Here is a 15,417-nt window from a genome sequence, read left to right on the forward strand (position 1 = left end):
GGGCTGCCCCAGCCTTAGCTTTAGGAATGCAACTGATGGGCAACTTTGCCACGGTTTCTTCAATAATACTAAGTAATCTTAAAGGGGAGGCTGTTGCACTTGCGGTGCGTATACGTCTTCGTGACGTCCCGCAACTAGATCAGGAGCGGGAACTGCCTAAAATAATAGCGGAATCATATTCCAGTATTGGTCGAGATAGCCTAGGGGCTAGACCGCAAAAACCACAGTTTCATGGAAAAATTAGTAAAGAAAATTCTAAACAACAACCTGAGGGAAATAAGAAGCGCTGGGAGAAAAAACAACAGACACCTAAAAAAGAAAGGGGAGAATCTCCGCGCACGGAGACCCCGCAGACTAGGTATAATCTCAGAAATAGGGATAATTTGAAAACGCCTGATAGATATCAGTACACTGATACACGCCAATCTCGTTCCTTTCAGGACTCATTGGAAAAGAGAAATGAGAGAGGTGGGCGGTCAGAGCGGAGAACAGAGTACGTGAAACCGAGACAGGACTCACCACGCTCTTCAGAGGTTTCTGTCAAGAAGGAAGAGAAACCAATACAACAAAAACAACAGTTTAAAAAGAAAAAAGTGGCGGCAGTCTCAGTTAGACATGTCACTCAGGAAGAGAGTTCTCTTGAAGAACACGACCTGGGCACTAGCACTGCTAGACAGCGCGGCAGAGGTCACAATAGTTCGCCGGACTCTTCTAGAGCATCTGGAGGTGAAAGCAACTGATGACTTCATACAAGTTGAAACAGCAGATATGCGTGTCTCTGAACCCGATAGGGTGTATACAGCGACTTTAGAATTAGAAGGAGACATTGAACGCACTATAAACGCAATCTTTTGGGATCGTGTAGTCAAGATATATGACATTTTGCTGGCTGAGCAGGATTGGCCACCTGACTTTGTTCGCACTTGCCCAGCTGGGGAGGAGCTTATTAAACCTTCGTTCTCACCACTTGTTCCAGGGGAACTCGCTGAGTCCTATTGCTCTAGCACAAGCACCTGCCTTATATAGAAATCATGTAGGGTGGGATAGGGATTCTCCATATCATGTAATTCCGATTAAAGATGAACCTCAGCTGCAACCGCAGTAGCCCATAAAACATGAAGCAAGGGCACCGGTGAGGGGAATACTTACACAACTACAATACCAGGGAGTAATTGAACCCTGTGTTTTACCTATGAATAATCCCTTGTTCCCTGTAGCTAAACCGGACCATTCATATAGAATAGTCTTAGACCACAGACATTTGAACGGACATACACGGACATATGCTATACAAAGTTCACATAGCGCCGCACTGATGAATAACATTGTGCGGAAAAAATACAAAACGACTTTAGACATCTCCAATGGTTTCTTCTGCCAGAATATAGCACCCGAAAGCAGGGATTTGACAAGTTTTAGCACGTTAGGCTCCCAGAAAAAATTATGTTGTTTATCTCAGGGGTATAAGAATAGCCCGGGACTGTTTGCGGCTCGTGTGACTGAAATTTTACACGAGTTGGACCCGACAGCATTATCATATGTAGATGATATATATCTTACGGATGACGAGTTAGTACAACATTAAAGACGGGTAGCCCGCATTGTTGTAGGGTTTGCCAAAACTGGCTACAAATTTAACTTCAAAAAATCTAAAATTGCCTTCCTCAGCGTCATATTCCTGGGATATGAGCTGTTGAATGAAGGTAAGAGCCTAGCGCCACAATTTTTAGAAAAATGTGCACAATTGCAACCACCTAATACGATTAAGAAACTCCAATCATTGTTGGGCTTTCTAAATTTTGGCAGAACATACATTCCTGATTATGCTACACGCATAAAACCTTTATACGAATTAACACGTCCTGATTTTTCAAGCAAATTCTGGACGATTGAACACACACATACTCTTCGGGAGTTGCAAACAGATCTCCTAGCTGCTAAACATTTACATACACAGGACAATAAGACGCATTTGGTCATCCGGGTGATAGGTGGGGCCATTGTGTTTAAGTATGTCACATTTAATGAAGGTGAGACAGTCCTGATTGGATACAAGTTCCACTTGTATTCGGCTGCTGAACAACGATTCGCACCAACAGAGAAAATTCTCACTGCAGTACAAATGGCTGTTATTAAGGAAAGACCTCTTGCCCAGGGTAAACGCATTATAGTCGTTTCCCCTATTCTAGCCCTAGAGGCTGTTACAAAAGCGAGCGTTCCTGACGCAAAAGCACTACACCCGCGATGGATACAATGGGCTACGTCTTTAACAGCCACTGATGTAGATTACATTTTTTACCCAAAATTACAAACTCAAGAATTTCTGCAATATGAAGTCGAATACCCAGTTCCCACTGATATGTTGCCTATTGATCAATATCAAGTAGTCATGTACACAGATGGCTCTGCGCAACCGGCGGTGGAGACAAAACACCAATATTCTGCTGCATGTGCTGTAGTGAGTGGCCATATGGAGGGGGAAGAATTCAGCCCCCAACATACTTATACACAAAAATTAGGGGATTGTACAGCACAATTGGCTGAGCTGAAAGCTCTACTGATGGCATTAGAACATACGAATCCGACACAGTTCACACTGATTGTTTGTGATTCATATTATTGTGTCCAGTCTTTTAATGAATACCTCCATTACTGGCGCTTGAATGGGTTCAGAGATTCAAAGGGTAACACCATAAAACACAGACTGCTGTGGGGGAAGGTAGCGGACCTGAAGGAGACGCTACCCAAAGTCCATGTTGTACATACTCTTGGACACCAGCGCGTTGGAATACACGTTGCTGGGAATACTTTGGCTGATGAAGCCGCCAAGTCGGCAGTGGCAGTTGCCACTGTGGCCGCAGTGACTCGTTTGAGTTCCAAACCAGACACAGAGATTCTGGCTGCCATAAAAGCTACAGTTGATGGTACGCCTTTTCCTAAAGGATTTCCTAATAAATATCAATACTTCATGGGAAGTATGCTCAACGCTGAGGTTAAAATACCTAGTGTAGGCATACGCGCGATCCCCAATAAAGTTGTAAGACCACAATTGATTAATGCAGCGCATGAGGGAGTGGCTTCTGCACATGCTGGCGTGGCCGCCACAATTTCGCTATTACAGGCCCATTACTGGTGGCTTGGTCTTTATAAGGAGACTAAGCAGTATGTCCTTTGTTGTGACATCTGTCAACAGATTAAAGTTTCAACGGCTAAGCGCCCGCCGCAGACACCCCTCTTAATATCTAACAGACCATTACAATGTGTGTATTTGGATCATTGCGGTCCACTCACACCGGATAGTGCATACAAATATATACTAGTCGCTGTTGATTCTTGCTCCAGATTTGTGTGGGTGTGGCCACAGCGCTCGGCTGACGCTCAAACTGTTATTAAAGATTTGCGTGTCTTTGTCAGTACATATGCAGTTGCGGCATTCCATTCGGACCAGGGCCCTGCTTTTGCCTCAAGGGCATTCAGGGACACCATGGCTTCGTTGGGGGTCCAGCTCCAGTTCTCATCTCCATTTCATCCTGAGGGAAATTCTGTCATGGAGCGATTAAACCGCGTTTTAAAGCAATCCTTAACAGCCAGAGTTTTAGGTACGGGTCGTAGTTGGCTAACCCACCTGTATGGAGTTCAGAGAGCACTGAATAACCTGCCTAGAAGATCCTTGGGGGGTCGTACTCCATATGAGCGCCTGTTCGTGTTTGTTCCGGATCTTGATGGTCCTGGTGTGGAGGCGGCGGAAACGCCCTTTGACATAAATGATCGTGTCACTGTTTTACAGGAATTACAACAGTTCCGTGAAGATAACTCGGGGATCTTGTGCGTGAAAAGGTCGCAGTGAAAAAAGAATTTGGCCCTTCTTATCGAGCACCTGTCCCTGTGTTGGGAATACACGGAACGAGAACTGTAATTTTACCACTGTTGCCGGGGGCCAAAGAAAATCGCTTTGTTTCTATTGACAATGTCAAGTTACAACATGTGGCCGATTCTGCACAGCAGACCAAGAGGAACGTCCAGTAGTTCCCGAATCCTTCTCACTACTGGGGAAGATGTTCCGTTGCCTCTCCGAGCTTGGGGAGGGTGGACAATGATCTTGCTTTACTTCCACTGACAACAAATAACTTAGAAACATTTGATGGAGTCACCATGACTACTGAAGTGGCGGCTGGTGCTATCTACAGTGTACCACCGCGAGAAACACCAACTCCTCCATTGAACACGGTGACACCTTTTGCACGAACTGCCTCTGGGTACTTTGCCAACAACAGCGATGGTCTATCGGCCTCGTTTGCCTCTTCAACTACTGACCCAGGTCCACGTAAGCTGATGTGCTGGCTTAAAGATACGTATTTTGTTTTTCCTTGGAACTATCTATGGCTCTTATTGACTATATCAGCATTCTTTCTTTGGATAGGGTTTGTTATTACCTTTTTTCTGTTGATACATGGTAATTTTCTTCCTGAGAGATCAGCGGTTGAACAGGTGGAGGAGGTGTTGAAGCCACATTTTTCATCACATAAGGTTTGAAGAGACTTGTCCTTTGTGAACATTTCTGCAGTGCCAATTCCGGATGGGATTGTGTGGGATAACGTAATGTTTGATATATACGGTCCCACTGAGATAATTCAAATACCGTATGTCCTAAAGTTATCAATGAATGATATCGTAATACCAGGCATTGTATCTGATGATTGGGATGTGAAGACAGTTGATTCCATGATGACTGAATTACAATATTATACGGTCTATGAAAATGAAGATGTTTACCAGTTTAGAGACAATTATGGTGACATGTTTTGCTATAATTATTATGGGCACCATTTTATACATAAAGCCAGTAGTCCAAAAACGATATTTGACTATACGCAATGGGAGCATTGCCCAACTCCCCCGCAAGGGAGTTCCAAAACTTATTCTGACAAATTTCCGTATTTTTCTGGGCATCATCGATTGAATGCTAAGTCATATTATTTTAAGTTAACTCCGTCTAAAGATAAGCAAATGTTGTTGACTAATACGAAATTCATATACTCCGATTCCTTTGTTTCCCGACTGTCGATTGAAGGTTATGAATATTGGTCAAATAATGTTGATTTGAAAAGTGTTTGGGGAACAAAACATTGGCAGACAAAGGGTATAGAAACATTGTTTAGAGCGTGTCTCATCCCAGTCCAAATGATTTTTTTAAATGAAACAGTACAACAGACTAGCTGTTTGGGCTTAGCAACGATTAGAGAATTGAACGTGCCTAGTATACCTTCCCCTGCAAAAATTAATAACTGGCAGAAATACATAAATGCCACTTTTAGTGAGCTTGCAGATTGGGTCCAGAATGGTACATTTAACACTTCATTGACACGTCCGGGCGGGTGGTTATTGTGGCCTATAGACACCAACGAGTGTCATCAACGTTTTGTCACCTCATCAGGGGGTTTCAGGGCGAGTCGGCCAGACCCCCGCTATATATCACCAGAACATGCTGAAATAATTACTACATATAGTGTGGGTAAATTGTGCCAACAATGGTTAAAATCATCCTCACTAGATGCAGTCAAGACACATCTCACTCTCCTGTCTAATAACACTGACATGCAAGATTTTTTGTCAGGCCCGAAGACACCACGTAGGAAGCGTTTCTTGTACGAAGTGTACAATGAAATATGGAAACTTTCCCAACAGGAGGCTGCAGCCCGGTTAAGGCAAATAGATCAGGAAAATTTGAAACAGGCATTAGCTGTTGTGGATAATGGAATTCACACCTTGTCCGAACGAATATATACAATTAACAACATTGTTTCTTCTGCCATAGACATTATACGATCTGATATGTCTTCTTTATATCATGGCCAAAGTCAGACTAGGTCCATTATGCAGTTGGGTTGGACACTTCAGACATTAAGGGCGGGTCGCGTTCCGTGGCAGCACATCAGTGCCAGGGAGATCTTTTCTTCCTTTCATTTAACGCGACAACAACTACTAATGGCTAAGAAGGAGGCGACTTATGTCATGCTCAACATTGAAAAATTAGAAGGATTGCCTTATACCGTGGCCGAGATTCCCTCAGCGGAGTGGTTAATACACAGGGTTATTAATCTGCCTATTTCTACATTACAGTTCACTTCCTGTTTGAAACATGTTCCGGTAGGCAGATATGAGAAGCTGGGAGATAGTTACATCCATGAGGTGTGGGAGCTTCCTTTCGTGTACAAATGCCTCAATGGCATGAAAGAGGTCTTTCTTAGCGGCAGTGAATGTGAGACTTCAGTCAGCCATTCGATGGTTTGTAAGCAGCTGTCCTTGCATGGGCATGTAATGCCTCGGTTGCGAACTTGGCTTGCTATCTGAAGGGAGTTCCGGTCCCCTTGATTAAACGCACGTTCCAGGTGCTTTCAAACGGCAGCTACGTCCTTCTCAATAGTTAATACTGTTGTGACATGCGGGACGGAATAGTTTACGTTGTTTCGGTCACCAAGGTTGTTACTTGCTGTGGGAATGTGTTGTTTCCCCCCACTAAATTAAGGGAGGTAGCAGATATCTGGCCTCACATTGCTACTTCCAAGGTGAATTTCGACAAGTTAAGTAGACTGAAGGCTTTATTGTTTCAAAAGCATGTGGCCCTTACATCTGCACGCAAGACCTACGCACTTCAGGTGGCAAGGTCATCAGCAGAGATACAGTCCCTGTTAAATATGAATTTTCCAAGCCACTTTGGTGAACTCGTGGGACGTATATTTAATGCGTCCAGCACGGCTGGATTCGCACATTTTTTCAAAGCCGTTGGTGTTGGTTTCGTTCACACCTTCTCTTCCATATTCGGTTTAATACCTTCGGCTATTCATTCAATTTTCGGAAGCATTTTTGGGGGATTTCCGATAACTTTGGCCTTATTAGCTGGCATTTTGCTATTGCTGTTGTTTTTCCGCAATGGCTGTCCCGCCACAACAAGGACGAATGTGGGCGCTCCCATTAGCACAGCTGTGTCGTGAACGCATGATGCAGCACTTTGGAGCAGCACTCCTAGGACATATGGAGTGTGACTGGTCTCTGTCATTCAGACCGGTTTTGGATTGTGTGCAGCCCGTGTTTCGGTGCTGTTGGTGCGATTTGGAACATGCACTAGCCGTCTGTCTCTCACAGCCACGCCCCCCAGTGGTTGATGCTGATCTGTTGATGTTCCCAATGAGGGCTCATTACCAGACATGCGCGCTGCGGCTGAGTTTGCTTTGTGAGGCTGCTTACGAGATACCCTTCCTGGAGGAAGTTGATGTTACCTCGTTCACAGGCCTTGTACGGGATGCCGCCCTGGTTGACACTGGGGCTTTAGAACACACCTGCTCCTTGATAGTCTTTGGCGTGGATTTTCCGGTTTTGTCATCTGCTGAAGTGGAGAACCTTCTGCTTTCCATGACCAATGTTTGAATTGACTATGTTTTAAATTGACATTGTTATATGAATTTGACATTCAGCCACATGCTCCTTTTTAAATTGAGGACTAGAGTGCTCTGTTGTCCTCTTGGCTTGTTGAAATTCAGTAGTTTTTTTTTTTTAATTGTATTTTAGCATAGGGCATTTTTTAGCTTTGCCTTAAACCACTTTCTGCCAACAAGGGGAGGGTGTAGTGTAGCCATTTGTAATGTAGCTTTATGCGCGTTTGCTTAACGTGTTAGGCCTCTGTGCACTTTGCCCTAGATGCATTTTATTTAGCCTTGCACTGTTATTCTACTATAACCAGTTTCATGGTCTTGTTTTATTTCCTTCTATCACACTGTTTAGCTTACTTCAGCACTGGGTTCGCAAACAATACATTCTTGCTCACTCTGTGCTTCCGTCAAGGATACAGTCTGGTACATTGCCGATAGACGTGGTAGAAGTTTAGTCTTTGTGGTTCGTAGACAGTACACCTTCTTACGCAGGAACATCGGGGTGTTAGTTCACATCAATAGTATAAAAACACTTTCTAGTCCCAGTACACGTAAGAGGGAGATTCCGACCAGGAACCCACAACTAGACGCTGACTGCCATGTTGCAGATGCTGATCCTGATCACAGGCCTTTGCTCAGGTATGAGGGTCTATGTCCTCCCGGGGGAACCTGAAAGGCAGGCTTAGAGCTTAACATGCTGTGCTCAAAATAGAACTTAGGAGAGAGAACGTAATCTAGTTGCATTATGATAGCGTTATTCTTATGTTTTACTCTCCTCATTACTATTCCAATCATACTGTGTTGTATGGTTCTGGTTATTGCGCCTCACGCCTTGTTATCTAAAATGCAGTAGTTTTATTAAACCAATCTATAAAACTCAAACTGCCTTTGTCATTTATATATGAGACCACACTGTGTATGAGAGAACTGGTTGGGATCTGAGTGACCACGACTTCCCTGGGAAGCACTAAGATGTCATGCGCTCGGCTGCCCAATTGTCTCTTCTGTTAGGGAGAGATGAGGCACTGCTAGTTAGCCGGAGCTCAACCCGGATTTGGGGTGACAAGGGTCCTCCGCCGTGGGTGAGACTTAGTCCCCCACACTGCGAACGATCTTGCCACCCAAAAATCCAGTAGTCTCATTAGGATAATGAGAGCCTACGCGGCAATGGCATCAACAGGTGCCATTTTGACACCTGGTGAGACCTCTACACATCCTGCTCCTGTGCTGGTGAGACGCTGTTGATTTGCAAGGTGCAGACTTACAAATACCTATGTCTGGCCCTGATGCAGAGGTAGGTTGCTGTTAGAAATTAGATCTCTAGTTGGCAAAGGTATGTACCCTGTCCAAGTAGGGACCACGATTCTAGTCGGGGTAAGTCAGATACACAACCTAAATTAACCTGTGCTCACCCTCTGGTAGATTGGCACATATGTAAAGTATTTGTGCAACACTTCAACTACAGTAAGACAGTGAAACCACCACTAAAAGACTCCACACTAGTTTAGGAAAATAGAGAATATGTTTATGTGTAAAATAAGACCAAAGTGACAAAGTTTGAATAAGTAGAACTTGAGATATGAATTGTTAAAGAATACACTGCTATATAGTGCTTAGAAATTATTAGAGCTTGAGGTCACACTGGACCAAGGTGAATCCAAAGTTCAGGCATACCACGATGGAGGGCAAGCCAACTACAGGACCCATACAGGGCCTGCTGAAATTTACCTTGGATGGAGGGTTGCGTTGAAGTGCGGGAGACGATGCAAAGGTGAAGTGTCCATTCTCATCCGCACAGCCAGGGGATGCGTCGTCGTTGAGCCGTGCTGTTGTTGATGCGATGTCCTTGAGATGTGACTTCGAACCCTTTGCAATAAAGACGATGCAGCGTTGAGCTTTGCAGCTGGCGATGCGAAGGCGATGCACAGGAGCTGATGCGTCAGTCCAGAGCCACACAGTCAGCGATGCGAAGTCCTTCTCCTCAGTGGCGGTGGTGATGCATCTGCGGCAAGCAGGGTTGCAGCGGTTCCGATTGGCGCAATGCCAGCGATGCATCGACTTTTGTAACAAAACAGCTGCAAAGCCCCTTTCTAGGTCCAGGACTGGATTGGCACCTCTTTCAGGGCAGGACACACAGTTGGTAGAGTCCTGCAGCTGAAACCGGGTTGAAAGAAGTCTTTGATGGCCCTCAGACTTCGAGTCACATAGGTTCTTGGAGGATGTAGAGGCAAGGCAAGAGGTAAGAGGTAGCAGGCCAACACAGAAAAGCAGTTCAGCCGAGTAGCAGTCCCTGTGAGCAGCACATCAGTCCTTCTTCCTGACAGAATTTGTACTGATTTGGGGTGTTTTGGGTCCACGATTTATACCAAGTTGTGCCTTTGAAGTGGGGAAGATTTCAAAGAGAGGCCTTTGAAGTGCACACTGTCCCTTTTTCTCCCTTCCCTGGCTCCAGACACTCTCCACGGGGTAAAGCAGCTCTATGTGTGGGATCAGGCACAGCCCTATTAAGGTGCAAGTGTCAGCACCTTCCTGCCATCTAGCTCAGGAAGTCCTATCAGCCTGGTGATGGGCCATCATGATGTGAATGTCACACCACAGCTTACTTTGAGTGTGACTGTCTAAAAGGAATGCACAAAGCCCAGCTGTCAGCTGCCCAGATGTGTATTCAGAGACAGAGGTGCTGAATTGTTAAGGTAGGAAAATGCCAACTTTCTAAAAGTGGCATTTTCAGACTTACAATTTAAAATCATACTTAATCATAAATTGTAATTTTAAATTGTGAGTCCAGAGACACCAAACTCCAAATTTCTATCATTTCCCAATTAGAAATTCCACTTAAAAACTATATCAAGGTAATCCCAATGTTAACCTATGGGAGAGATAGGCCTTGCAGGAGTGAAATAGCCAGGACATGTTAAACTTAAAAGTAGTCCAACTATTTAAATACACAGCACACTGCCCTTGGAGCTAGCTAGGGCCTAACTAAGGAGCGACACACATGTAATAAAAAGGAATGTTTGGGCTTGACAAGTAGTTGAACTTACCAGGTCGGAATGGCAGTTTAAAACTGCACACATAGGCTCTGCACTGGCTGGCCTGAGCCATGTTTAAAGAGCTACTGTAGTGAGTGGCAAACTCAGTGCTGCAGGCTTACTAGTAGAATTTCATGTACAAACCCTGGGCACATATAGTGCACTTTACTAGGGATTTACAAGTAAATTAAATATGCCAATTTGGATAAGCCGATATTACCATATTTAGTGCACGAAGCACCTGCACTTTAGCACTGGTTAGCAGTGGTGAAGTGCACAGAATCCTAAAGCCAGCAAAAATGATGTCAGCAAGCAGGAGGTCAGAAGACAACAAGCCAGGGGAAACCATGCCAAGGATTCCAGGTCTAACCGTTGCCTAATGGAACACAAAGCTAGCCACCCTAAGGCTGAAAGGTCTAATATGTTTTTTTTTTAAATAGATCAATGCATCTGTTTTTAAAGACAGATTGTTTACTTTGTGAGCACTTTTGCAAAATACAATGTGATTTGTAAAAGGTTCATACATATGTGCATTTTTAGAAAGTTAGAAACGATGTTTTAAAATTGAGTTTCTAAAAACAGACAGCATATATTTAGATCATTTAGCTGCATTTGAAAATAATTTCAAATGGTAAATCCCTGTGATGGGGACTCATCAGATTTTAAAAATAATTGTTAATTATTTTTTGTACAGTTATACAATATGTAAACAGCTATGCATATTTCCATAACAGTGTTGCACATCCCACAAAATAATCTTCATGAAGTTAAACACTTTTGCACAATGTTCAAGAGTACTGTGTAGTTTCACACCGTGTAGTATTTTTAATAGAAGACTGCAAAACTGGGTTACAAAAACATCTCAATATGACATTTATAAGTTACATCATGATATTGTCATAATTTATGTTCATGGGACTAATTCTCCGAACTTTGCAACATTCCCACAAGTAGTTTACACTTGTCATAAAGTGCATTGGAGTGCAGAGAAATCATAAAAAATGTAGTGTGCTATGTGACAAACACCACAATTCTCCCCAGGGGAGTATCAAACCACTCGCCCATTACACCCTGGTTCAAGGAAGCCAGAAGGACACAGCGCCCCCTCTGGCCACTCAACACATGATGCCTTGGAGATGCACAATACTCAGAATACTTTCTGACTGAACTCAAGATATATTTTGTGATTAGCAAGGGGACAGTGCAGTCGGTGGGTCCCTTTGGACAGCGGGCAAGGCTACCAAACAGCCGAGCTCCGCCAGTAAATGTTTGGTTCCCGGCTCAGAATTCCATTCACACAGTCTCTGATATCGATGGCCATTAATAGAAATCGATTGATGGAGAAGTCTATTCGACCTGGATCTTACATGGAAAGCAAGGGAGAGTAACTGTATATCCTCTGGTGTCTTCATATTATTTGCTGTCCTGATGATGACCCTGCACTGATTAATCTGTTATTAGGGTCGAAACGTCAACAGCATACATAAGTGTGGGCTGGTTTTTAAGTTTGTTAATGTGGATGTACATGTCCAAAGAACAGAGATCCTATCATAACAAATCATTTGTTCCAGTCACATGTAGATTTGTATATAGCACCAGTACACTTTTTTCACCTTGTCACTCAGCACTGTGCCGTCACTGTATAGGAGCGCCTTTAGTATCATGATATTATGAAATTCTTGTTTTGATATTAATAAAATTATATATAATCTCGAAAGGATTTCCTTCCAAGAGGAGTTTTTGAACAATAAAAAGAGTGGTTGTGGAAGTCAAGGGTGACATTTCCCCCTTAGGAACCATTTGTGTCTTATTACAACTTTTTATGGGCGGAGTGAACATCCTGCATTCCCTGGGTAGTGTCAACAGTTGGTATATGATGGGGTGTTAGGGATGGTGAACATCCATTTGTACTACTGGGTGGCCCAAACACTGGTGATAAATGATTGGTTGAAGGGAGGTTGGGAAGACCCAAATAGGACACTCCCAGCTATGCTTCAAAAGTGTAATGGGTGTGGTATAAGTATTGGGAGAGATTCATTTGAAATATGTGCCACTAACTTAGTTACAAAGGTGGCCTGATTTACAAAGGAAAACAAATGGAAATTAGTTCCCTTAGAGATGTTCTACGCTTGGACCAAATGATCCTATGTGTATTTAAGTAAATCAGTGTTACTTGTTCTTGAGTACTTAAAGTAGCAACATTTCCATCTGCCCTTTTGCAGTCGATGTACAGTTCTGCATAGATGATTGCATGCATAAATAAAACTCTAGGAGCCTCATTAGGAGTTAGCTGAACTATGCAGCACAGATGCCAGAAGGCTGAATAAAATTTTACCAGCCAGTATCTTGGCTGCAAAGGCCTGCCATTATGAGTTTTCTCTCAAAATGGTGAATAACTGCTTCTACCTTCCCCTGGTCGTTCCTACCTGGGCCTTCTGCTCCCTTTTAGTTACAGCTGTCGTCCACCCATGCTCCCAGAGCAGTTCCTGCCATGCTTTGGCTGTTTTCTGGCAGACAAGCTGATTTCCGATTACTTGACATGTCTTCCTGAAGGGTGGATTGCTGTGAAAGCAGCTATGTGGGGAGCGGCTTCTCTGGGAGGCGCAAGTTGTTTTCTTAACTGCGCATCCTGGCGGCATGTTCAACTTGACTGAAATCAGCTGTGTGTTTAGCATTAATGCTAGGAAAGTGCTCATGATTTTTATTTTTCATCAGGCCTCCTTTGGGCAACTTTACCTTTGGTGATAGAATTTTTCTGCTTTGGGGAGGCATGAACTCAAGTTCCAGATCTAGCGCACCTCCCCTGGAGCCATTATTCCGTAATGGAAAGAGGTGGCTACCACAATGCCTGTTTGTTAGAGGTCTCTTTTTTTAGGTTATAGACAGCTCTATAGCTCTATTTGAGTTTTCCACAGCTCTTCATCCTTGCGAACAGGGGTTCTACTCAGTGTGCTGCCAGTATATGTTATATTTGAACTTTTAAATTTGAAATTTAGATATCTGAAAAGGAAAGAATTTTGTTAAATTTTTTTTATACAGTATTAACGTTTTCCGAGGGAAATAACCTCTAGCAGGCATTCTTTTAGACAGACATGGGTCCTCCTTGCAGATGTATATAAGGTCACTTTCTGATTTCCCGCACATTGTAATTGTGTTATAATAGTATTTATATAGCGCTTACTACCCCAAAAGGAATTAGTGGTGGATTGGTAAAGGGAAATATGAGTACAGTTCTAGTATTACTATGAGTTCATTTGAGCAGAGGATATGTGAGTTTGTTAGTTGGAGTGACTAGAGTAATGGAGGGATAGAGGAGGGAAGAATGCAGAAGTGTTAATTGGTAGTTTATAACAATAGGATGAAGCTTGGGATGAGCAAAGGAGAGATGGAGGATGGAAGAATCTGTGGAAAGGGTTAGGGAGATCATAGTAACAGGAGGGTTTTTGGATGAGTCAAAGGTGAGATAAATGAGGGAAAATTTAGTAGGCTTGTTTGGAAGATCATGGTAGTAAACTGAGGTTTGGGTGAGCTAGATGTGGAAGAGGAGTGAAGATCTTAGGCAGGGTTATTTTGGAGATGAAAGGAGTAGAATGGGTTTGGGATGAGCCAGGGTCGGAATGACCCCCTTAGTTTGAGATGGCTCTGAGTCTTCCCCTAATCAACGACTCCGAGGCAAGTGAAGATTTGTGAGTTTTCAATGTCTTTGGGGCATTCCAATTTAAGTAGTATTTGTGTGTCATCTGCATAGTTGTAGCAACTGAGCTGAAAATCATTGATCAATTCTGGTAATAATATCATGTAGATAGTGCAGCAACTCCATTGCGGTCAACTGTGTTTTTAAGATCATCCCAGATTGCTATGAGTGCCGATTCAGTGCCTCTTCCTAGGCGGAATCCAGTTTGGTAGTCTGAAAGTATGGAATTGTCTTCAATAAATTGGGACATCTGGTTGAATGCTGCTCTTTCTATCAGTTTGCCCAGAAAAGGTCCATTTGTGATTGGTCTGTAGTTGTTGGGGTCCTGTGGGTTTAGGTTTGTTTTCTTTAATAAGGGACGTATATATGCCATTTTCAGGTCTTCAGGGAAAGTTCCTGTAGTTAAAGAGTTGTTGATGATTCTTCTTACAGCTGTGGCAGCAGAAGTAGATAAAAGAATGTTCTTGAAGACGTGTGGTGGACAAGTGTCAAGGTCAATTAGAAGGTCTGCTTGCTTTGACCAAATCCATAAATTCACCTTGTGATGTTTGTTTGAAGGACTGTAGAGGCTGGATTGGTTTATTCTTAGAGGGGATTTTAGGAAAGGGGTTGGTGCAGATGGTTTTCTTCTGTTATAAGTAGGAGTCCAGTGTGTCTGCCTTGGTTGTGTAATGAGTTGCCAGCTTGTTTGTGAAATCTTGAGTAGTGGGATGACTTCCTTCCATGCATTTAGGTTTTCGAAATTCATTAAGAATTTGATCAATTTCTTTGTTTGCAGATTTAGCATTTAGAATTCTGTCTGAGTAGTACCCTTATTTAGCTTTTTTGATTGATGATTTATGTATTCTGTTAAGTTTGTGTAGCTGCTCTTGAATGTCGTTTGTTTTGAGCCAGGTCCGCTGCAAGCTTCTTATTTGTTGCTTTATCTTTTTAAGTTCTGTGTTTCTCCAAGGTGTTGGTTTTCTTTTGTCCTGTTTAGTTTTTCTGAGTGGTATTAGGATATCAAAGCTTCCTGTGGCCACTCATAAAGATTTGGAACAGAATTAATTGTATCTAGATCTGTGTTGACTGTTAGTTGTGTTTCAAAGTCTTCAAAATTGAGTTTGCTCCATGGTCGATAGGTGCATGTATGTAAGTAGTTGTTGGGTGTGTTGATTTGTGGTGTTTTATGTTGGAAAGGTATCAGATGGTGGTCTGACCATGTGATGGGCGTGATGCTATGAACGGTAACTAGTTCAGGCTTAGCAAAAATGACATCTAGGGT

General features: G+C 43.1%; 1 protein-coding gene across 1 annotated transcript in view; it reads left to right on the forward strand.

Moving 5' to 3' along the window:
* The first annotated feature begins 11,772 nt into the window (after positions 1-11,772).
* Positions 11,773-15,417, forward strand: part of LOC138247003 (unconventional myosin-XV-like) — a 231,271-nt gene continuing 227,626 nt past the window's right edge. Inside the window, exon 1 of the mRNA XM_069201752.1 lies at positions 11,773-11,843. Coding sequence (XP_069057853.1) covers positions 11,773-11,843 — 71 coding nt within the window. The remainder of the gene's footprint in view (positions 11,844-15,417) is intronic.

This window comes from Pleurodeles waltl, chromosome 7, assembly GCF_031143425.1.
Source record: "Pleurodeles waltl isolate 20211129_DDA chromosome 7, aPleWal1.hap1.20221129, whole genome shotgun sequence".
In the NCBI taxonomy this organism is placed as follows: Eukaryota; Metazoa; Chordata; class Amphibia; order Caudata; family Salamandridae; genus Pleurodeles; species Pleurodeles waltl.